Genomic DNA, 26299 nt, shown 5'->3' on the forward strand with positions numbered 1-26299 from the left:
ATTTTTTGAAATATTATTTTAATTAATTTTTGATTTAATCAATATATATGCTGTATATGCCAGCATGCACGCCAGCCAAATAACTGGGACAATGTACGTAGTTTGATGTATTCGCTTTGGAGATCACTTAGAGTATATAGTATATGTTAGAGGTTTTAATTATAACTCTAACTTTTTGGTTGAGTTGGTTTCTTAACATGGTATTAGCAATCAGCATGTTAACTGTTAAGAGGTCACGGATTTGAATTTCAATCACCCCTTATTTAAAGTGGAATATTCACCGTCAAGTATGAGGAGGAATCTATGTTGCATCTATAGTTCTAGTTCAAAGGGCTCTCTTATAATGGGCGTGTTATAGTATATAACTTATCTCCGGATCTCAACCATTAACTAAAATTTTTAGTTGAGTTAATTCCTTGACAGTCCAAAGGCGATATTTATATCGTTTGATTGTTTTCATTATTAGACCTATAAAGTTACATCAATCCAAAAATAATTAGATTTGTTTTTAGAATTCTATACTGATTAGGGTTTCTAGAGGTTCTATATAAACTAACTCGCTTTGTATTTAATATTCTTCTCTCTCTCCAATTCAATAAAATATGTTATCTCTTTGCCCTACCCTATTAATGTACTATTGTGTCATATTTATTGTTTCGGTTTATCTTGAATTAGTTTTTAGTGTGAATTAAAGTATTAACTGCTTAGCCTAATTTCAAACATTAACATCACATTATCGGCTATGACTTTTTATATTCGTGTGGTTATGACTTAATTACTGACGCCCATTATTATGAGCTAACGGATGATAACAACAAATTATGAATGCACTTCTTATATAAAGCGTTAAATATCCCTTAATCGAACCCACTACAATTCGTCGTTACATTCTTTTGATGCTATGTAAATGAATGCACTCAAACAAAAACTTAAGCTGATGGCGATAACCTAAGATATGTTATTTATAGATTGATGGTTAAAGACTAAAATATCTAACACTCTCTATTCCGCTCATTTAATATCATTTGCTATTTTGATTAATTTCACTCATTTTGCATCCATTTTATTTTTGGACAATAGTTCATCATTCTCTTTTAATCTTATACATACATTATAACTCTCTTTTAATATCATCCACATAATTAACTTGCTCTCTTTATTTATAACTAAATATCAACCTTTTCTTTAAAAATCAATCTACTTCTATTAGAAAATAGTATACTTTATTATGAAAATGATTTTATAAACTAATTACTTATAATAAGAATATTAATGCCATTAACTAATATTTATTATGTTATATGGTAGGCAAAACTCTATTTAAAAAAGTAATAGTTATTTCAATCGAGATAAAACTCTATTTTTATATCAAAATAAGAGGATGTATAGGTAAATAACGATTATTTAAGAAAGTAATAAATTACACTTATGTGTCCTTATTTTACAGAAAGTCTTTTATAATTTTAATTTTAATTTTAATTTTTTTTAAATTTTTCTTAATATTATATATTTTATTTTTTTAATTATTTGCAAATAACCATTATTGTTTAAAATTTTCGAATTCAAATAGATGGTGTTCATATGATATGGGATCACGTAGTTGAATTCTTCTAATGATTGATGTTGCCATCAAATCAATTAATTTATTCTACCCAAGTACGTAGTACAAAGAACGAAAGTTAATTTATGTTAGAAAATTGTCTTTTAGGGGCAGACATTTATTTAAATCCTAATAGTAATGTATAGATTAGGAGTGGACTAATTATTCTTGAGATCAATTTCTTCGTTTATAAATTAATTTTCTAAATTAATGATGTTTGCTCATGTAATTTGATAGGACAAGTTTGATATTATTGTTTTTCTTTAGTTAAAGTTTTGGTTAAATGTTTTTTTTATTGGTACTTTTACTTTTGAGGTAACGGTGTTATTTATAGTTCTCTTTATGTAGGGTTTAGATTTTTTGGAAGTAAATTTGATGGTATTTCTCTTACATCCTCTTCCAATGCGTACGAGTATGGATTGTCCGTAATCTTTTCATAGTGACAACGAGAAGAGAGTGTCACGGTAATAAAGTAATATCACTTAAATTTGACAAAAAAAATAATAAAGGTATATTGAAGTGTATGGGGCTTTCATTTTGAAATATTTACGAACTAATCGTAACATTTTGTATATAGAAAAATCAAATACTCTTTTATTGTCTCATTTGTATTGACAAAAATTTGAAGAAAAGAAAGGGATCCGCGTGTGCTATAATCACATGAAATAGTGTATAATAGATAGAGTTATTTTTTACTCGCTCCGTTCTTTTTTATCTTTCATTTTGAGTTTTTCACACATATTAAAAAAGATAGAATTTTTGGGTTGTAGTGGGTATTATTTTAATTAAATAGTAGTGTGAAGTAATGATTGTATTGAAAATATGAGGTTGTAGTGGGTATTATTTTAATTAAATAGTAGTGTGAAGTAATGATTGTATTGAAAGTATAAGAGAGAAAATAATTATAAATAAAAGAAAAGGGGTACATTAAAAGAAAATGGGGTGTTTTAAAGGGTAAAATTGGGATAAAAACTTTCTAAAAATAGAAAGTATTCTAAAGTGAAAGAACTTTTGAAACTATCCGTTATAATAATGTGGAAGATCAAAAAAAACGGAGGGAGTAATAAAATAGTATTCATTAGGACAAAATTGTAAGAAAATCTAACCTATAAATAGAAAAGCAACAATAAATGTAAATTGCCGAAATAAGAAAATTAGAGAATAAAAGAGAATTAAATGAAATACCAGTATCAATTGCAACTTGTAAGTATAATATAATGGATGGGAAAATATATAACACAAGAAAACAATTATGATCTAATTAATTGGGTGAAATAGGCATATTAGACGGACCAATTGAGAGTTTAGAATAAGAGAAGACATAAATATACAATGAGTATGGAGGAATAATTAAATTAAAGTATAATAAATAAAGTCAAGTTCAACTCAAAAAAAAAAAAGTAAAGGTTCATCCATGGGATCCTGGATTCATTTTATCCATGTTAATGATAAAATTAACAAAAAAAAAATTATTTTGATTGATTCTTGATAGTGTATATCATTTTTAATTTCACATAAATATAAGAAAGTGAACATGATTTAATGAGTTATTTTATTAAAAACTAATTAACTAATAACTGAATTATATTCCAACACTACTTAAAAATAAATTACTTATTCATTTGTTTTGCGCTTAGACTAAACAAAACATGATAAATTAAACACTTAATAACGTTGCAATATTTGTTGGGATGATTCATCGATGTTGTATGAACCTTCCCAACGATATTCACATAGTTTTAAACTCACTATTCTATTTTTAAAATAGAAGTACATAAAAGCTTTTAAGATTTGTCAAACTTAGAAAAAGCTTTGTTGTTAAAAAAAAAAAAGAAAAAAAAAGAAAAAAACCTAAAAGGCTATTTATAGAAGTGCTAAAAAGAGAAAATTAAAAGATAAAATTTTGAAAATCTAACTCATAGCTAGTCATGTATATAGAGACTTGCTAGGGTTTAAAGAACTTGTCAAAATTTGTTTGGAAATTAATTTTAAAATCTCATCTTTAAATAATCAACTTTTAAAAATCTTACATTTTCTTTATCATATGAAAAATACTATTAGAGGAATGAATTGTTATATTTTCTTTTCCTAAAACTAAGAAACCTAAACAAAAACCAATAAACTTGTTTAACTTTTTGAGAGTTGGAACTAACAACTTTTATGTTCCTGGTCTAGTTCAAATCAATCTTATATTTCTTTTGAAAATACACACATACAATACTCGTTGTTCGTGTAATCTTGATTGTTCGTAAGGTTCAATAAAACAGATCTTAATTTATAGCGATTTAAACTTTAGAACAACCTCAATCTTTGGATTCAATGCCAAATATGGATACATGTACTTATGGAATTGATTATTAATCTTGAACTCAAACTGATATTGAACCTTTTGATGAACTCAAATCAATCATTGTTAGACTTTAAAAGATTAATAAATGGAATTAAACTTTCATCATTAGGCCTTGGATAGGAGTTAACTTCCCTTTGGACTTTCTCCCTTGTAAGATCACATAGACTTGATCTCAAACTTGTTCTTATGTCTCTCTACACTATTGATTTTGTTCGTCTTCTTGGGGCTCATTATTTGCACCCTATATGTTTTATTGTGGGTGCAAGACACATTTACTTCTAGTTCTAACAAAGTGACCCTAAATAGCTAATGTGGCTATATTGTAATAAACAATTAAAATATTCTACAAAAATGTGTTTTTAATTTAAAAAATGGCAAAAAAAAGTTCTAAAGATTTGGACTTGATTACCCTACAAAATTTACATATAAAAATTTAATAAACATAAGAGAACAAATTCTTCAAGTTTATCTATAGTGAAGTAAAAGTGTAAGTTCCAACACAGTGGTTAAGCATAATCAAAATTGCAATGATCGGATCTTAGTTTGAAAATGAGTTCAAATTTTTTCTCGAATTATTTTTTATTTAAATTTCACACCAACTTTATCTAATGTTTAAATTATTTATCATAAAAAGAAGAGAATTATCAACAGTGAAAATATAGTTAGGTAAATGAGTTTCATATGATCTTGAATTATATTAGACTCATACTCTACTTAAAATTAGAGTTGATTCTAATAGGGTTTATTTAAGGATGAACTAGGATCCAAGATCATATCAAAATCTTGTTAAACTTTAGGTCTATATTTTTTACCCTAAGGTTCCGATTAAAGGGTTTGCCAAATTTAGGTAAGATAGAAAATTCAAGAGTTTAGATTTTATGATTTTAAAACTTAAATTTCACTTATAAAATAATTTTTAATGGTTTGGATCTAAGATTGGACCCTTAAGATTGGGGGTCCAGATTTGGATTAGACCCTAAAAGTAGGGTCCAGATAAGGAACAAATTCTGGATCCCAACCCTAAAATTCACATACCTAATTTCGGTAGGGTCTTGAACCCATTCACACCCCTAGTTATCATGTACATAAATTGTTGTGTAAGACATTCTCCTTACGAGACACATCATATTTATGGGTTAAATATCTTAGCTAATATAAATTATGAGAATACGAGCTACTTCCTCCGTCTCTATGAAATTGTATCATTTGACTCAATTACGTGAGAGCTTTTAAAGTCAAATGATGCTACTTCAATGGGATAGAGAGAGTATTTGTTTTGATGTAGTTTCACCAAAAGATCGTCTTCCACAAAAATAACTGTGTCGAAAGCAAGCAGAGAGAAATTGACCAATCAAAATTATAATTAAAAGACGTACTCCACAAGAAAAACCAACGTACATTTTCGAAGTTAAGAATTGGGGAAGGTATCAATTGGCAATTAGCAAAATGAAGTGTAAGTAGCACATATTTAAAAGGATATCAACATTAGACATTCTACCGGAATCTTCTCCGGCATATAATGTAAATATACTTTTATTTATTTGGAATCTTCTTAAGCATCTTATAAGCATATACTTCACTCTACAAGTCAACTACAATTATTTTTTCAAGTTATATCTTGTTTCAATGATAGGGAAATGAGAAGTTAGCATCTTATTTACATGGGTACATGACATTGGCCAAATTATTTTATTTATAATTTGAATTAATCAAAATTATTATTATGTATGAAAATCCACTAACAAAAATAGAGGAAGCTAATACAAAGTTGACTTTTATTAACAACTATTATGACATTAGCATTTGTGGGATTATTTTACATTCCTTATCCTTATCTAAGATGATTTTGTTGGAGTGGGACCAATTATTTGTGTCAATTTATTTAAAATAATTTATGAATTACGATCAGTTATTTTACGAATTACAGCTTTAATTTTTTTTTTTGCGAATTACAATCATTAAAGTAACAATGTCTACAGTATTCAGGTTAAATCACAGAATTTCGACCACCTAACCTAAAATTTTAACAACTAAAATGGTTGATATCATGTGATATGGCTTGAACGCTGTAGATACTAATACTTAGGTGGTTGTAATTAAAAAAAAAAATCACTGAGACAGTAATTCGTAGAAGACCCGACTTTAAGCCTTAATTTGCAATTTAAGATTTTTCACTCTTATGTTCATTTTGAAGGTTACATTTGAAATATTTTATACAAAGAGATAGAACTTTCATTATGGTTTTTTATCGATATAAATGTTAAATATATCAATGTTAGATCTTATTCGATTTGTTTTAATATATAGAATTATAATTTATACTTTTCATTAATTTAACAAAAAAAATATTTATACTTGAAAATTGAGCGGAAATCAAATGTAACCTACATCATTAAATGAAGAGAGTGTAATTTTGAATATTCATTGCTTAAAACAACATTTTTTATCGTTAAATAACGGATAATTTTATAGTTAGCTTTAATTTAAATAAATAAAATAAACTTTTTAGACAACATATGAATTATCAAGCCTTGTGAATGTGAAGTACTATAGAGTATCAGCAACACTACCATAAAGAGATGAATCTTCATACACATGTTAGGAGTGGATAATAAATTTAGATTTGGTGTCCACTAAAGTGGGACAAGATTTACATGATGACATGCCAACATGAGTACTGCTTTTAGAAGCATACAAAATTTTGACAAGAATAAACCACTAAAATGTCGAGTGACAACAATACTTAAAAAATACTTAAAGAACTTATATCCTTCCACTACTGAAAAATTTTATCTGTTGCGTGATAATTGCTACAATTTTTCTTAAGCATAGCATTAAATAGGATGAAAAACGAGGAAAAATAAAAAATTACACTATATGCTGCGGTTCTCTAAAAACCGCATATAGTGTAATTTTTGTTAATTAAATAATAAAAATTATATTATATGCTGCGATTTTCATGGAATCGCAACATAGAATGTAATCTTTATTATTTTTTAAAAATAAATGTGCCTCTTGTGTTTTACTAATACTACTGCTTCTTCAATACGATATACAATCTACTGTTTTATTCTTCTTCTTCTTCATCTAAAACCCCCCTAAAACCCATAAAATTTATCCTCTTCTTCATCTTCAATACTGCTGCATTTTCGTTCTCAAACCCACGAAATTTATCATCTTCTTCTTCTTCTTCAAGTTGTCTTGTTGATCATATTTGCAAACCCACGAAAAATTCTCCCATTGTTGTTTTGTTCAAGTTCATCTTCAAAACCCACGAAAATTCTCCCACGAAATTAAAGTATAATTTCTCTTTTAATTTCTTAAACCTCTAAGTTTTTGCAAGTTCAAAACACACGAAATTTAGGGCTAATTTTCTTTTATACTAATTTTGTTTTTGTTTTTCATTGTAGATTATATTACATAACCCATGAAATCAAGGTAATTTCTATTTATTTTGTTAATTTGTAAGTTTATATTATTATTGTTTTACTTGTAATTTAGTAATTTAGTGCTAAGATATCAATTATTTGTGAATTTTACATTTTTCAAGTTTACGTTATTAATTTGTTAATTATTTGTGCATTTTGTTAAAAATGTGGTTTGTTGTTATACTTATGTATTTAATTATTAGAATTAGAATACATATATTTTTAGGGTTAAATGATTTAATTTTATTATTTATATTTTGAAGTATGAAGTATAGAATTAGAATATGTTTGGTTATATAGAATTTGAATATGAAGTATACAATGTTAATTATTCTAAATGATTTTAGTTTTGGAATACAATAATGTAGTGCTTATATAGAATTAGAATATGAAGTATGTATATTTAGGGTTAAATAGATTTGGTATAAATAAGTATATTTTTAGGGTTAAATATGTTTGGTATTAATAAGTATATATGTCAAAAAATAATTATTAATTTTATTTTGAATTAATTAATCACACTTAGGATGAAAAAAGATTGTTCTTGAATGTATGGAAGCATTAAATCGTCAGAATTTATTGATGGTGTATTAGAATTTTGTAGTATTGCCGTTGAACCGTAACATTTGTAATTGCCTATCTACTGCTAGCACAAGTGCTTGGGTTCAAAACTGCAGTATATGATGGCCAAAAAACCGCAACAAATAATGATTTTTCCACTAGTGTTCAACGATAATTCAAAACTTCACATTTGAACGATGGATTATCTGAGAGATGTACTAGAAGTTGTATGAGTGCCATTACCAACGACTTCATCATTTTTGCTCGAATTAAGATAAGACAAGAGATTAGCTTGTGTGAGAGGTCATGTTAAAAGACACACGTGTCTATGTACCAAACATGGATTTGGTGGACTAAGAGTAAGAGTGTGAAGTGCTTCATTTATGGAAAAATGGAAGCGAACAAACTATTCATCATTATTTTGTTTCTTTAAAAGTTATCATTGTCTTCCATATGCTCATTGTTAGTAATAGTAATAAACCTAACCTTAGACTCGGACACGTAGACTTCTTATTTTGAGAATTAAAATTTCTCAAAACTTATTTTGAATTATATTTTTCATTTATGTTGATAAGATTTGGTCCCTGAGTGTGGACATTAGCTTGTTGTGGGTGAGGCACCAAAACTCCTTATCCAATGTTGTTGTTGAAACCATCATGTTGAGGCCCAATGTGTGCTTTGACCCAATCATTAAAAGATTGGGTGGGATATTAGCGAAAATTTGAAATAAATAAGCAAAAAAATTAAAAAATCGTATAATAGACAATTTTTGAAAATATTTTTCAAAATAAGCACTTTTTTCCTATAGTATAGGTTCGGGATTGTTCGTTGTTAGTAACAGCAGACAAAGATTTTTGACCAAGATTCTTTGTTCGCTGTTACAGCGAACAATTACAGCTCTATTTTCACTTGCAATTTTTTTTAGGTCTTGTCAATTTTACAAGGCTAATTTGTTATTAACTTCCTTATTTATTTCCTAAAATTTGGAGAAATTGATAATCATGGGATTAAGGGTGAAGGGTGATTTTATTTGATTGAATAAAATCACCCTTAATTCCATAATTATAAACTTTTTCAAATTTTTAGGAAATAAAATAGGAAAGTTAATTTTAGGTTTTCAATTAAAATAATTAGCAATTAAAAATTTAAAATTTTTAGGCTTTTAATTAGTAAAAAGCTACGGTTATCAACTTTCTATAATTAAATAAAATCACCTCTAATTCCATTATTATCAAATTTCCCAATTTTTTAGGAAATAAAATTGGAAAATTAATTTTAGGTTTTAATCAAAAAAAAAACCGTAGCAATTAAAAATTTAAAATTTTTAGGCTTTTAATTATCAAAAAGATACGTTATAAACTTTTTATAATTGAATAAAATCACCCTTAATTCATTATTGTCAACTTTCCCTATTTTATCCCAATTTTTAGGAAATAAAATAGGGAAATTAATTTTAGGTTTTTAATTAAAATAACATTAGGCACTTTATATAATTGAATAAAATCACCATCAATCTCATGATTATCAATTTTGCCAAACTTTTAGGAAATAAAATAGGAAAGTTAATAATTAAAAGCCTACAAACTAGCCTTGTAAAATTGATAAGACCCCAAAAAATAGCAAGTATAATTAGAGTTGTAATTGTTTGTCGTTAATAACAACGAACAAAAAATCTTGGTCAAAAATCTTTGTTCGCTGTTACTAACAGCGAACATAGACCTTGAATTTTTTGACCAAGCTTTTTTATTCGTTGTTGTGCTATGGGAAAAAGTGCTTGTTTTGGAAAACATTTTCAAAAGTTGCCTATTATACAACTTTTTAATATTTTTTTTGCTTATTTGTTTAAATTTTTTAATATTGGCCAAGAGGAGATACCCAAGGAGGTAAGCTACCCAATTCCATTCTTATCGAGTTGGAGAACAGCAAGTCTTGTATGATACTGTCTCACCATGAGATGAGCCTATACAAGCAGCCTATTAGTAAAAAATATAAAAAACAATGAAATTTGAATTGTACTGAGCAACTTTTTTTAAAGAGTTTGGACAGACCTAATTAAAATCGTCTCATAGTGAGATGGTCTCAATAAAGAATTGGTGTTTGGAGAATTATACCCACTGCCATATTATTGTCCACCTTGTTGTCCACTGTGGCCCCCATTCTGCAAGCTCGACCACCATGGCTAGCCTATTTTGGGCAGCCCGACTAACACGAACACCGCAATTTGACCGATGACCACCACTATTGGGAAGTTTCGGAAGATGATTGGTTGTTTTGATTTTGTGAAAAAATTAAATGTTCAGGGAAAGTATGATTTGTGGATTCTTCATCATGATAGGTGGTGTTTTGGGTTATTTTCTTTGGCTTTAGATGCCAGAATAATGGCTTTTTCTTCGGTGGGGTGAATAATATGATTAATGATATTACGTACTTGGACATAAAATTTTAAATAGAGTGGCTATAATGGGCTACTGAAAAACAAAGTAAGTCGTGAAAAATAGCAGAGGTGAATAAAGGGAAAAAATAAAATAGAATTTAAAGGATTTCATATTTTTGATATCAGAAAAAATGTCCGTCTTAAAAATGATTTGATATATTCTATTGAATATATAAAGGAGTATACAACCTAGCTAAATAGTAGCTAAAATATTTACAAAATAATTACATTTCTATTTTATCACATTATAACAAAAAAAAAAAAAAATGGATTAATCGAATTTGTTTCCGACTTATATTTTGGCCAAACCAAACATGTGCTAAACTATTCAAGCCTAGGTTAGTTTTACAAGTATACAACTACTATTTATAGTATATTGAGTTCAATTTGTTTCAAAACTTTATTACTTCAAACTGAATTTGATTAGACTCGATACAAATACCAAAATATACGATTCCAATTGAAGTTATAAGGGCAATAGAAACATAATTACCAATAACTTGTATAGTATATATAACTATATGTTGTGAGCAACAAGATGACCATCATTTATAATCAAGATTCAAGCACCATCTCTTTGATCGAGCTCAATGTCCTCCATATCAACCTCACCAGCAAGTTCTTCAAGAGACTTGCCCATAGGCTCGGGCACGAAGAAAGTGCAAAGCATACCTAGGAAATTTATAGCACAAAGAACAAACAATGAGTTCCTCTTGCCAATACCAGCAGGATAGCCCGGATTCCTCTTTTCCGGGTCTTTATCTTGTGATGCATAGAGAAACCCGAATGCTCCTATTATGGCTCCGGCCTTACCAGATGCAGCCGATATTCCATGACAAGTGGATCTTAGTCTAGCGGGGAAGATCTCAGCTGGGATAACAAAGGTTGTTGCATTAGGACCAAAGTTCGCAAAAAAGAATGTTAGGCCATACAATATTAAGAAGCCAATTTGATGCTCTTCGGTTCTCCAATAGTCGTATGGAATCGCAATAGCAAACATAAATATAGTCATGAAAAAGAATCCCGTCATTTGAATCCACCATCTTCCAATTACATCGATAAAGGCAACAGTGAACCAGTATCCCGGAACAGTTCCACAAAGAGCGATTAGGGTTTGAAACCGAGCAATCATGTAGATTTCTCGCATAGCACTCATCTCGACTGTAGGAGGTATCCACCCAACTGAGAAAAAGAGGTCTTTTTGAAAAAGGTTTTGACTATAGAACGCAATGTCGAGTAAGAACCAAGTACTCGTTGTACCCAAAAGGCGGATACCATACAACCGAGCAAATTCAGCAGAAAATAGTCCAAATTTGTGCCTTTCACTTTTAAATATTTTGTGCACCCTATCTTCCTCTGCGTCTAAACGAACTTTGAGTACTTTAGACATGTCTTCAGCCGCCTGTCTAGGATTTCTAGCTACTAAAGCCGTGTACCTTGCAGTTTCGGGCATCTGCATACGCCAATAATAGGTAAACCCAGCAGGAACAGCTCCGAAAATTAAGACTACCCTCCAAATGTAGTCACATTCCGGTGGAACAGAGCCTATAGGGTCTACATTATATGGTGGAGGCTTAAACCTATTCTCAAATGCAGCCGATACAAGTAAAGCCACTACTGCGGCCGCTAAAATTCCTAGCCCTTGCATAGCAAAAACCGCGGCTATAAATGTCCCACGAGTCTTCTTATTAGCATACTCGGACATGATTGTAGCCGAAAGAGGGTATTCCCCTCCAACACCGAAACCTAACCAAAACCGAAAAAAACACAATGTGGTTATAACCCCTTTGGCGGTTCTTCCAAACGACAATCCTGAACCAATTGACGCGAAAATCATCAATATTAGTGTTATTCCATATACTCTTTTTCTCCCCATTCGATCGCCTAGCCAGCCGAAGAAAAGCTGGCCTGTTAATGTGCCACAAAGTGCAACCCCATTGACTGCTGCTGATATATTGATGGGTAAGGTCCCTGGCTTGGGTGCACCTGGTGCGGTGTAGTATAATCGTCCGAGCAGCCTAGCTACCACTGCAATGCAGAATAAGTCATAGGCATCTGTGAAGAATCCCATGCCTGCTATTGCTATTGCTTTGAAGTGATACCATTGTGTTTTTGCTACATCTAGTGCATTGAGTACTTGTAATTGTCCCTTAGACATTTTTCGATCTTTTTTTATTTTTGATCCGTGGCCTTTACGGGCAGGGGATGTAAGTGGTGAGAATTGAATCTTTGTTATGGTATTTGTCAGAAGGGTAATTGTTAACGGTTTCAACCACCAGGACAATTCATGATCGGTTTAAGGCTAGAAAGAAAGCAAATGAAGGGTTGGATTTACAAGGGTAGAAGGATGAAGATTTGGAGAAGACAATTCTTGTTCAAGGGAAAGTATAGGTGGTGCGAATTGAACTTCTTACACGATGTTTATCACAAGGGTGATTGTAAACGGTTTCAACCACCAGGACAATTCATGATCGGTTTAAGGCTAAAAAGCAAGCAAATGAAGGATAAAGATGATCAGAATGTATGATTTGGAGAAGACAATTCTTGTTCAAGTGTTGTTAAGGTCAATGATACAGCTCTAAGAAGCAGCTAGCTAGCACAGTTGTTAAATGACCCAGAAGAGGAAAAAAAAAAATTAAAGTTAGCTACCCGTTGGGTATATCTAAGGGTTAGAGGGACAATAAAATCACAAAAAATAATAACAGAAAATCAAAGCGTAAGATAATTAATAATTATTTATTCAATTAAGAAATTATTATGTTATTAAAACTTATATCAATTATTACATTGTATTGATATTATAATTTGATAACTATAAGTGCGATTGCATTTTTCTTTAGAATTTATATTTATATGTATTTTCATGCTAATAATCTTTGTGCATTTCAGGAATTTATATACTAATTTAAATAAAATATAGTTAGATAGATATTACCAAAATAGATAATGGTGGGCCAATTTTCCAAAAATAATAACAATAATTGGTTACGCAATTTTTAGGCTGTGATCTAAGAGAGATTCCAAGTGATCTAAACCTTTTCAAATGACTAAAGTTTGTAGTGTTCTTCAAAATTTCTATTTTTCTTTTTTTCATAAAAAGATAGATCGAAAATAAAGAAAATATAGAAACAGAACAATAAAAATTAAACTAAGATTCCTTTCGAAAAAATAACACATGTTTTAATTGAGAAAAGATTCAATTCTCTAAAATGGTTATACCTTTCTTTAGTTAATACCCACATAATGAAAATTAAATCTTATTTTAATTGAAACGCAAATACCACTTTATGAGTTTGATTCGCACCTAACCCTCCCCTCCTCCACGTCCAACCCAATCAAAATTTACTTCTACATAATTTGTAGCAATTTGAGTACTATTTATAATAATATAAATAATTGGATATTTTAATAATTAATATTAATTGCACTATTGACCTACTATTCATGATAATAGCATTTCCATAAAATCTAGATGTGATGATCTCTTAATTAAGATGATGTAACTAGTTATGTATTTTAAGCACTTTGACTTATTGCTTATGGATATGAAGAATAATATATTAAAAAAAATCAGTAATTGAATCTTGAAAAGTTAGTAGTAGGTCTATAATACTCCCTCTAATTCACTAAAAATTAGAAATTTATTTTTTCATGCTATTTAATACACTTATTTAATGTTTAATTTATTTTTTCACGCTATCTAATACACTTATTTAATGTATAAGAAGTATCACTTATTATACATAACGAAATATTATAAAAAGTGGATATTAATAATTTTTGCATTGAGATGAATCAAACAAAATCTCACTTGACTAAGTTTTAAATTATAAATTAAAAAAAAATACAAATTAAGAATATTTAGTGAATAATGTCGAAAAGAAAATATCCTATTTTCAATGAAATGGAGGGCGTATAATATTACAAAAGTAATTATCAGTCAAATATAAAATAAGTAAATAAGCCTGATAATTTTATTTTTCTTTTTTAATTTTTCAACTTTCACTTATTAAGGAGAGACTAGATTTTCTTTTATGTCAAAAAAAAAAATTCCGAAACCTAATAAATTTCTCCTATATTTCTTAAAAATCAATTTAATTTTTTTTTTTTTTTTTGATGTAATTTCACAAAAACAGTTAGATGTGTATAATGTGTAGAATTCTAATCTTGACTCATATAAAAGCCATGTTAACACTTAACACGTTCTCCCTCTATATTTCGTTCTTAGGCATATAAATCTAGAATTGTACCCTTGACTCTTGTGAAAAGCCATGTCAATTATTGTTATTTGGATTTTATTTGCTTACACGTTTAACACAGGGGTATGTTCTCTTCGTCTGATCTGAATTTACTAAGGTCTGATCTGATCTGGTCTGATTCAGTCTGATTTTATCTGGTCTGGACTTATCTGATTTGATTTGATTTGATCTGGTCTGATCTGATTTAATTTGGTTTGGTTTCATTGAGTTTGATATTGTACTTTTTTTATTAATGATAAATAATAGTAGTTAAGGTATTATTATTGTTATTGTTATTGTTATTATTATTTTTATTATTATTATTATTATTATTATTATTATTATTACTATTATTATTATTATTATTATTATTATTATTATTATTATTATTATTATTATTATTATTATTACTACTACTATTATTATTATTATTATTATTATTATTATTATTATTATTATTATTATTATTATTATTATTATTATTATTATTATTATTATTATTATTATTATTATTATTACTATTATTTCTTATTATTATTGTTATCATTATTATTAATTCTTATTTTTATATTAATATCAACAACATCATCATCATCATCATCATCATCATCATCATAAAACCAAAGAAAATGAATAACTACTTTTGTTCCAAGATTTTTTTAGAATGTTTGAAAAAACATACTACATAGTTTCTCCATCTAAATAATAATATATATTACATTCTACAAATTAAAAATCAAATACTACGAAGTTTCTGCTTCTCTTTGAATTGATGCCCAAATATCGTTGGCTATATTTAGTTGGATTCTATCCATTTCAGTCTTGCGCTCTGTGTTAAACATGTTGGTATCACTTCTCGGTTCAATGTTAACCCCACTTGATATTGGGATACCTAATTGATATAGGCGAATAAAATTATGAAGCGTAAATGTTGACACCATAATAGCCAACTGATATTTCATTGCCATACAAGGCATATTTTTCAATATCTTCCATAGATTTTTTAGCACTCCAAAGCATCTCTCAATTGTCATACGCAAGGATGAATGTCTGTAATTAAAATGTTCAAGCATCCCTGCAGGAGGTGGGCCGACACGAAACTGAGGCACGATATCTAATATCATCATTTTTTGTTGGACTGAGGTATCCAAGAGTGTTCGGATATTCGGAATCGACCAAATAGTATTTTCCTAAATTTATAACAATAGTTAGACATTTACAAATAATATTTAAATATGGATTATATGAATATGAAATTGTTATGTAATACCTGGATGAATATTCTCTACGTATTGGACTAGTTTAATAAATATTTCTCTATCCAATCTTAATTGTTCCCTACATAAATCAGGATGAATATTCAATAATCTATGTATGTAATCGCAACCCGGTTCTCCCTCGACTTTCAAAGGTCGTCGTTTGAGTGGAGTGAGTAGTCTCTTTAACTTCTCTAGTGCAATGATCATGGTACATGTTCGAACTCGAATAATGTCCATCCTACAGTGTAATAGCAATGCAACAACATATATTTAATAAATATTAAACAAAAAATTGTGAAAATAATATAAACAGTATCATTAAGAACAAGATCAATATATATTTTATAGAGCCATATGATAAATAGCATCACTAAGTACAAGATTAGTACAAAAGTTGCTCTAACTATGTTAATATCAAGCTTTATGGAGCCATATGATAGTATTACTAAGTACTCTAGTACTAGATTAATACAAAAGTTGCTCCAACTAGAGTAATATATAAAAAGCTTTATGGAGCCATATGTTAGAAATATGACTACTAACTTTTAGATCAATACAAAAGTGGCTCCAACTAAATTTAGATGCTATAAAATAGTTTTATGGAGAAGTAGAGACACATTCTACTTCAGGTAGATTAATATCAAAAGCCGTCTTCAAGAACATAAGTTTTTGTTAGTTTGATGACAATGCTAGAAAATATTCACCATTGTCTCCTTCATGTAGGAATTGCATACATTTAAAAACAAACTCTTCACCCTTTTCTTTGACTTCCTTAAGTTTATTTAGAGCTGTAGCAACTTGAGAGTGTTTGGAAACTTTAAGAGATGGCGAACCAGATAAAATGGACATTTTGAGTATCTCTAAACAAGTCTCAATATCAGTCTTAGCTTTTTTAGAGCTACTTATACTCCCTACGTTCTTACGTTTCCCCTTTGACGTGGTTGTGGATAGATTTTTGCTCTCTTCATGACCAAAGTCACACTTTCCCTCTCCTAATTCTGTTTTCAAAACAATCATCACTATCACCAGTTTCTTCGGTATCATTTCCATCACCTTCCCCTAATAGTGATTTACCACTCTCTCATCCAGGGGAATAACTATATTTGCTAGTTGCAAAAGATCCACTATAAAGACTACGTAGCAATGCCAAATGAGCTAAAGGCTTCTTCAAGAACATGGAAGGTATGCCTTTATGTTTCTGTTTACACAAATAAAATAATATAACTACCTCATAAACACCTAAATTAATTATATCAAAACAAGCATTCATGTATTTTTACCTCCACAAATCCGCCCATCTATCATCTTGGTCAACTTGTGGACATCCACTCTCGGGATCAAATGAAAGACCTGTCCACTTTAATTCCATCTCATTCCATATTTTAAATTGTGCTTTCAAGTCATCATACTTATTTCTAGCTTGTTTATCATTAAAATTTTTTCCAGTTGCTACATTTAAACCTTGAACAATTTTTGCCCAATTTGTTTTGCGTTCACTTGATCCTGCTTTTAATTGGATACAAATCTCCAAGAATTTTTTAGTATCTTGCTCACTCCATGAGAGTCTCTCTTTGGGAGCCATATACTTTGCTCACCACAAAGACAAAATGAGCTAGATTACTTTAATTAAAAAAAAAGAACTCAAACTAATAAATAATTATGTACATTGAAATACTAAGCACAATAGCAATGAATAGCAATGAAAAGCAGATGGCCAATGCAAATAAACAAACTTTCTGATGTGGTCGAAAAAATTGATCAAATTAAAGTATGGGCCATGTTTTTTTTTAAAAGTAAAAAGTATAAAGATACACTTATCATGTATACTCTTTAAAAATTGATCAAATTTTTGATGTTTATTTATTCATAAAAATAGTAATGATATATTTTAATTAGTTGAAAAAATGATCAATTTGGCAAATAAATAGTGCAAAATTGAAAGTGAAGCAACTAAAAATATATAAGAAAAAGTTATAACTTTATAAGTGAATTATACCAAAAAAATTTTAAAGTACACCAAGTATTTTAATGTAGGTCTTGTACTTATTAGGTACACCAAGTATATGTCATTTAATATTTATTTTTTTTAATTATTTTCTTTTTCTACTCCAAAAAGTTCTAACAAAACCCAAATCAATTCGAAAAGTTAGAATTTATAACATCCATTGATACACAATTGATTGTAAATTTGAAATGAATATAAAAAATTGTATATCACTTAGTTTGATTTATTTCAACACATCAATTTTTATATTCTCATTTGGTTATTACTTACTATTAGACCTAAAATTATACTCTTTAAAAATGTATACAAAAATCTACAAAATAATACATATACATATACAAACATATCATTATCATCCAAAATGTAGCCACAAAGCCTGACATCAAGAAGGCAAAGATATATTATATAATAAAAAATCTACAAATAAATACATATATATATATATATACACACACATATCATAAAAACTTACAATATTTTGTTGTACTCTTGTGAATAGTTTTCTGTATTTCTTTCTCTTGATCCATTAGTGAAGAGCGCTTGGAATTACAGGGATTAAATATTTCCTTGATACATGGTTTATGTAGTTATATAAGATGTTAGGTAATAGAAATGAGAAAAAGTAAATATTCATTGATAGTTCTTTAATAAAGCAGGAGAATGTTATATACAACAATAAATGTTAGAAGGTAAAGCGTTCTTAAGGTTACGTTAGATAACATTAATAATAATAATAATAATAATAATAATAATAATAATAATAATAATAATAATAAAAAGGAAAATTTTCGGGAATAATCCCATCTATTGACGATTCGCTGTGAATAATCCGTACTATCGATTATTTATGAATAATCCCACCTTTCCACTATTTTTGCTCGTGGCACCCCATGGAAAAAAGTGACCGACGACTAATGCAGGTTTCCATGTAGCTGTTGCAGGTATTATTCTCATTCCCTTTTCTGTCTTCATCTTGTTCACGCATCTTCTTCCTTAACCCTAACTTTCTTCATTCTTATTCTTCTTCTTCACCTACTTTCTTCATTTTGGTTCTTCTTGTTCACCCATCTTCTTCTTTTTTTTTTATTTTTTTTATTTCTGAAAATATAAACTCCAATACCAACATCAAGCCAGCAAAATGCATTGGTTTACTTCGTGGTTTGAAGATGATGGTTTGGAATTTGTAATAATAACAATAACAATAATAATAATAATAATAATAATGGTATGGTCTGATCTGGTCTGATCTGAAAATTTCTAATCTGATGTGAATAATTCTGATCTGATCTGATTCCAATAAAAATAAGTCATAAGTTGAAAAAATAAGTTGAAGAGAACATAATGTTCCAAACTAATAAAGCACTATTATTAAGCCTCTTAAATTTTTATTTTACTTGTGGTTTAGTATTTAGTCTCTTTAAGTTTGTCTAGTTAATTGATTTTTATAAAAAAGAATTTAGTTAAATAATATATACTCTAAGAAGCGAATGTAAGAGTTTGTATGTTTGTCATTTTGTCATATTAGGATTGGAATTGAATGATTGAAAATCATGCTAGTACATTAGTTCCGAATATATATGCCCTATTTGTTCCGATATATACTCTAGTCCTAAATCTTTGTTAAATGTACAAAAGTCTTATTATATAGAGCTCTATCATGTGCTTAAGATTACTCACTAATTAGCTCCTTTCTCCCTATATATAACCACCATTTGTAATTCCTTTAAATTTGTATTTCTTTTTTAAACACATTAATATTATCCTAGGCTAGAATGGTAAATGTATATAGCCCATTGGTGAACCACCATAAATTCTTGTCTTCTTTATTTATTTGTTATTGTCATTCGTTACTTACTTGCATATTTGTTTATCCCTACAACAAACACACATCATAAACATCCACTTAAACTCTAAGTTGTGATCTTTGGTAAGCGAGAGTGCCTCTCATTTCACGTCACTATTTGAACTACACCATTATTAGACATTAGTTGTCAATTCACTTTAGTAATACTTACCAATTATTTTTATTTTGCATCTGACTCATCTAATAGAAATAGTTCAAAAAAATAATAATTACTATTTTATTCATATACAGTCACTTTTGATAATAAATATTACATTGACATCAGAGAACTTCAATTCCCTAACCAATGAATTAGATGCATACAAGAATACCTAAATAAGAAACATTCGATGAACGATTTAAATCTTTTACTTTTAGGAAATAAGAAATATAGATAAAAATAAGATTTAATATATCCATCTATCAATTCCCTATGCCTATATATATATATATATATATATATATATATATATATATATATATATATATATATATATATATATATATATATAATAAATTGTATGTTAGGAAACGAAAGACCCTAGCTCTAGTCAAATCCATTAGTAGTTTTATTAGAACTAGTAATCCAATCAGAATTCAATATACTTATGTATGATAGTTAGGAATTGAGCTCTTTGATGATTCAAACTAAGGACTCGTGTTTTAGTTTACCATATAGGCTTCTTTTATCAAAATATAATTCATTTTAGTAATTTAAACTAAATGACATAATTCCGACTGATTAAAAAAAATGAAAAATACCAAAAATTACCTTATAAATTTTTTTTCAAAAAGTATCTAATATAATTTTTTTTGTAAATAAATACCTAACAAAAATTATATTTTCCAAATACTACCAACTAACTTTTAGTATCAATTGACCGTCAAATTTATAGTTGACTGGGCGCATTGGTCATTAAAATGGTCCTTTCCCACCGATTTTCCCTCCTTTTTGCAAATTTTCTCCATTTGCCTATGAAGAATGCTTCTTCTCCATCTTCCTCTAAACCCCAAATTGATTAATTAGGCATCAAATCAATTAAATTTTCAGATAAGTAAATTAACATTTTTATTTAATTTAAATGCATGCTTCTAATTTAATGTTAGGTATTTATTTGCAAAAAAAATTTTATTAACTACTTGATGGATATAAATTTTATTTGGTATTTTTTGATAATTGTTTTAAAAAATAAATATGGTTTATGAAAGTATTCACCAATTATAAGATGCCACGTGTAAGATTCTAACTGGGTTCCCAAATTTTCTCCCACATATCTCTGATTCATCTCCTTCTATTCTCCACAGTCACCCCCCATTTTTCATTTTTTCATTGTTTCTGCTCTTTCTATGCTTGAGAATGTAATACCTGATCTACTTTTAATATTTTTCAACGCAATTTACTGAAATTATTTAAAATTCTGCTTACCTAAATCCAAAGATGGGGTCTTTTGATGATAGTGCTTGGGATTTACCCCTTAATTATTTCATTGATGATGTTTCTTCCCCTAATTTCTCTTGGGTTGATCCCAGGTAATTCCTTTATCATGGACACTCCTTTTTTTTTTTTAATTAAATTGTATTTATACTTAATTTCAGATTTATTTTCCCTCACCCAACTTTGCTGGAGAAGAATCAAGACTAATTCTTGATTCTCATTAGTGGGAAATTTGATTTTTTTAATATTGATATAAAATTTCTAATTAAGTTGTGCTTATTGCTAATGATAGAGTTTTGAATTGATATAATCATTTTGTCTTATTGTTTACCATTAATAATTAGAGTGTTTTGAAGTTGGGGTTTTTTAATTTTTTTTCCACCCAACTTTTTAGTATGAAAAGTTTGTAGCTTGAAAATTGTAGACATATCTAGCAATATTGAGTTGGGTTTTGAGCTATAGTGAATAGTAATTTGCTAATTCCTTTAGAGATTAGTTTCATTTATCTTGAGAAATCAATATTTGTTGATTGTTATCATTTATCAATTAGTAATTTCTAGTTTTGTAAGTGGTTCTTTATTCCTCAGACCCTGATTATAGTTTTCTATGAGCGGGATACACCGGGTCCTATGATGATAATAAGTGGTTCTTTGTTGAAGAATTTGGGCGGGTTATGTTAACCTACAATTTAGAGTTTACATAGATACACACAAGAAATTTTATCTTAAAATTATTGCTTCTAATGTGTTAAGAGTTGGTTTAGGTAGTAGGGGTCGTTTGGTATAAGTATTTGTATGGAATCACAAGGAATCACTTGAGAAATAGAAACCGTAATGATAAGGATAGTTGATGTTTGTTTGGTTACACATGAGAAATGGAAATGGTAACACTTGAGACTTGAGACTTGAGAGCTATGTTTTTTGGACTCTTCATTTTGCTTCACGTACCAGTGTCTGATCCCTGATGCTTGGACATTGGTATGGCACTTAGACGCTTCATTTTAGGCATAAAATTAAATATTCAAATGTATCTGACACTTGGACATGTACCAGTATCCAACATCAGTACCTGAGTCCAAATAACATAGCTTGAGAGTAGTCATGAAGGGCAGGGAAACACAATGAAAAACAAAGGAATAGGAAAGATTAATGGTAAATGGTGGTAGAAGAGAGGTAACAAATAAAAGGCTTTGGTTCCTTCTTGTTATGGGATTTGTCATTGATTCTGTAATGGACTTAATTTCGTGACCCGTTCCAAATCTTAATTTTTGGCAATCCAAACATGCTCTTTGCATAAAATGTTTTTGGGTTTAATGCAACAATAATTTTTCCTTATTTCAAAGAAATGTTTCTTGCAGTTCTAGCATCAATATTGACTTTTCACAGACAGGTAGTATGAGGCAAGAACTAGAGTCAGAGGGGCAACATCCAAGAAAAAGGTGTTATTTTTCTTATAGAAAATAGGTTTTGGTTTATTTCAAGTGATTGAGATTATATTCATAACTATATTCATTTTGATCCAATGCTGATTTCCTTGCAGTTCTTGCATCCAAATTGATTTTTCGAAGATAAGTAGTGTGGTAAAAGAACAAGATTGTGAACTAGAATGCTCCAAGAAAAGGTGCTAGAATTCTTCACTATGTACTATCATATTTTCACTCGTTTTGTTCTAAACATTGTAACGACTGCTATTACTTCATGTCGAAATACTATAAGATTATAGAAGTATCATATTGTTTTGCAGGGGACGTGCAACTTTATGTAGTAAACCGAAGAGTAAAGCTTTTCGTGAAAGGGAGAGACGCGAGAAGTTGAATGATAGGTATGCAATCTAGCTGCCTTCCTTTAAGGTTTCTATTTTTATTGTATGTAATAAGTCATAATTTTACTTGTATTGACTCTAAATGATCATTTATTACCCTATACTGGACTATTTAGAGATTAAATTTCTTGGGTGGTTCTCAACGAAAAATCTGTTTTTAATCCCGGTGCAGCTTTTTGAACTTGAGCTCTATCTTGGAACCGGGAAGAGCTGCTAAAACCGACAAATTAGCTATATTATCCGATGCTATTAGAGTTGTGAAGCAACTACGGATTGAAGCTGAAGAGTATAAAGAGGAGAATAAAAAGCTACAAGAAGAGATTGAGAGTTTAAAGGTGAGTGCTTATGTTTCATTCGATGTCCAAAGGGCTTAGGCGGGCTTCTATGGTTTATGGCATATTTCCAATATTTGAACTCAAACTTTTTACACGGAATTTCCTTTATGGCTGTCGTTAAATCAACCTTATATTCATCTTTTGCTCATAACTTCATATATGTTCAATTTCATGTTTCAACCATCATTATGTTGTTACCGTTAGGGGAGTGGTTTGGTTCATGGCTTTTTGCTTAGCTGTTTAGTTGGCTTTTAGCTTTTGGCTTGTTGGTTGGTCAAACCGTCAAAAAAAATATTTGGTAAATGGCTTCCAGTTGAATAAAATAATTGTTGTCTTTAAGAAGTAACAGATTTGATCAATTATCTAAATTTGATAATCCAAACTCCAATGCCTTATTTCACCAATGATGCTTTTGTTTGCTTATCATTAGAGATCTTTTGTTATGGGTTTCTTCTTTCAAACAAAAATGAACCTTTAAGGCTCTTCCTCAGCTTTTTGTCTGAAAGATAAGACCTCATTCCATTTCATTATTCAGATACCTTATTGGTCCATTTGGTTGTTGATATTAAATGTTGAGAATGGTAATGAAAATTTAATGTAATTTAGCCGGAAAAAAACTATTTTACAAGGTTTATAATTAAGCCTATACTACTCTAATCATTCTTTGTCTTCACAAAAATTATTCCCATCCATTACGACTCAAAAAGCTACATATAGAATTGTTCAAAACAGACTCGATGATCCGATATTTATCCGACCTTGACTTGACTCGACTTTAAAATGCATTTAAAATAATGTAAAAATCAATGTGACACAAGATCCAATTTTAAACCCACCCGAAACACCTGACATGAAATCGACCCGATGACCTAAATGAACACCTCTAGCTACGTATTAGGTGGCAATAAAAAATCATGAAGAAAAACACATACATAAGGGTGAGAGCTCCACAATCATGGGAATGACATAACACATTTTATGAAAATTAAAACTAAAACCCATTCTCCTAACCTTCTTTTAATACCAATAACCAAATGCTTCGTATATACATGTCTTTAGATCTGAAAAGCTTGTTGGTTTTTCCTTCTTGACATTAGCTTCTTGGTACAGGCTGAAAAGAACGAACTTCGAGATGAGAAATCGACATTGAAGGCAGAAAAAGAAAAGATGGAGCAGCAAATGAAAGCTATGGCTGTCCCTGGGGCTGGTATGATCCCTCCTTACCCGCCAGCCTATCAAGCTGGGCCAAATAAGATGGCTCTTTACCCTAGCTATGGTATGTTTCCTATGTGGCATTATCTACCACCCTCCACCCGAGATACATCTCGTGATCATGAACTCAGGCCTCCTGCTGCTTAAGATCAGAGGATGTGCTAGTTCTCTTCTCTGTAAGGATTTTGTAACATTCTTCTCAAGTTTTGTCTTGTCATTTATCTTAATTTATATAATGTGATCATGAACCGGTTTCTTCAGCTTGAAAGTAGCCAGAGACTATGGCCTAAAGGCCATAGACAGTGCCTGTATTATGTAAGTACACTATTGGAGACTCCTATAAATGATTTACTGCCTGTTTTTTTTCTGTGTATTTGTTGTCTATCTCCATATCATCAATTCGTGGTTAGAAACACTAAATTATGTTTCTCGTTTTTCGTCTGCATCAAGATGGAAAAACTTGTCTTTTTTTTTTCTTGTGCTATTATGGTTTTACAAGAATTTTGATTTTGATTAGTTTAATGGTTATATTTTCTACTTCTGATCAGTGTATTTGGACTACGTAGGCCATGGCCTTTGGACCCTTATCTTAACTTCTATATTAGATCAAATGTTGATTTTTAAGTTTCCGGAACACTATTCTCGTTTCCTTTCTTGTATCGAATCATATTTCATATCCCAATACGTTGCTTTTGACAATCGAATAACAACAACCTAAGTCATCTTTTTATTAATCGAATTGAATAATGTAATAAGACCTTTCTGGATCATTATCACATGATTCACTTATATCTTTGGGAATTGCGAATCGAAAAAAGCAATTCATGGTCGATTTTGGGATATCCTTGAGTAAATTTGAGCAAATCATGAATTCAAAAGGCGAATCAGTTAGGGAATTATGTTACATTGTTATGGATGTCTAGGCTAGATAGATTTGTTGAAAAGTCCCTGTACGCTGCAATTCTAGGCCTTAATTTCGTTATCGTTCTCCTTATCAAGTAAATCTTAATCTTTGTTACAAGGAAATCAATTATGGTCGTAAACCTAGTCTGTTTTCGTTTAAGCATCATAACTGAAGGACGGAAAATCATATCTTTTCTTACAAACGAATCATTTAGTATAACATGGTTTCATTTAGTGTAATATGGTTTGCCAATTAACTTGTTTTCTAAATTCACAATTCGCTCAAAATGACCCTAATATAGCCCAAAACTGATCATAATTTGCTTTTTTTGATTCGCTATTCGTAAAGAGATTTGTAAATCATGTGACAGTCAATCTTCATTCCCTGCAAACTGCAACTTATGTAAGGTAATTTGGTGATTGTTTGATCTAGCAGAACATTAGAAAATGAATCTTATCTAGATTTGGTGACTATTTTAACTTTAAAATTGCCTGATTGCCCAAGAGTTGAGAATTGAGATAGCAAGAGTTGTGTTGGATATGAAATCAGGTCAAAGTCAAACCCTGTAGTTTTCTGTTATTGTACAAGTTTTATGTCAAATGCATGCATGATTCATGACCTTTTGATTATAATATACAGTTTCAATGCTACTTCTGAAATCTGAACCATTCAACCATTTCTTTTTAATAGTTCCAATTGGAGATGTGATGACTATAGCACCTGCCCATGAAGTTGCACTTCAAGGTCCCAACTTGTTTGGAAAAAAATAAAACATATTAAGATAGCTCTACTACATTTACTCTTCAAACAGTTTGCAAAGTTCCTTCCCTTGGGTTTTGAATAGAGGTGTTTAATGGGGCAGTTCGATCCAATG

General features: G+C 29.6%; 3 protein-coding genes across 5 annotated transcripts; 1 reads left to right on the forward strand and 2 right to left on the reverse strand.

Moving 5' to 3' along the window:
• Positions 1-10905: 10905 nt before the first annotated feature.
• On the reverse strand, positions 10906-12962 carry LOC130825667 (probable inorganic phosphate transporter 1-3). Of its 2 annotated transcripts, XM_057691003.1 has the most exons (2): positions 11459-12962; positions 10906-11362 (listed from the first exon to the last, which is right to left on the reverse strand). In XM_057691003.1, the coding sequence occupies exons 1-2, from the start codon at positions 12529-12531 to the stop codon at positions 10936-10938; spliced, it is 1500 nt and encodes a 499-aa protein (XP_057546986.1). In that variant the 5' UTR covers positions 12532-12962; the 3' UTR covers positions 10906-10935. The 2 variants fall into 2 exon arrangements, with proteins under 2 accessions (XP_057546986.1, XP_057546985.1); XM_057691002.1 differs by having other exon boundaries at positions 10906-12962.
• A 3989-nt stretch (positions 12963-16951) lies between these two features.
• Positions 16952-17452, reverse strand: LOC130824783 (uncharacterized). The gene is made up of 2 exons (XM_057689803.1): positions 17186-17452; positions 16952-17068 (listed from the first exon to the last, which is right to left on the reverse strand). The coding sequence occupies exons 1-2, from the start codon at positions 17450-17452 to the stop codon at positions 16952-16954; spliced, it is 384 nt and encodes a 127-aa protein (XP_057545786.1).
• A 3469-nt stretch (positions 17453-20921) lies between these two features.
• LOC130825669 (transcription factor bHLH104-like) lies at positions 20922-24894 on the forward strand. 2 transcript variants are annotated; one of them, XM_057691006.1, is made up of 6 exons: positions 20922-21248; positions 22511-22591; positions 22693-22773; positions 22897-22974; positions 23147-23309; positions 24420-24894. In XM_057691006.1, the coding sequence occupies exons 1-6, from the start codon at positions 21157-21159 to the stop codon at positions 24666-24668; spliced, it is 744 nt and encodes a 247-aa protein (XP_057546989.1). In that variant the 5' UTR covers positions 20922-21156; the 3' UTR covers positions 24669-24894. The 2 variants fall into 2 exon arrangements, with proteins under 2 accessions (XP_057546989.1, XP_057546988.1); XM_057691005.1 differs by having other exon boundaries at positions 21010-21248; positions 22496-22591.
• The last annotated feature ends 1405 nt before the right edge of the window (positions 24895-26299 follow it).

Source organism: Amaranthus tricolor, chromosome 10 (genome assembly GCF_026212465.1).
Source record: "Amaranthus tricolor cultivar Red isolate AtriRed21 chromosome 10, ASM2621246v1, whole genome shotgun sequence".
Classification (NCBI taxonomy): Eukaryota; Viridiplantae; Streptophyta; class Magnoliopsida; order Caryophyllales; family Amaranthaceae; genus Amaranthus; species Amaranthus tricolor.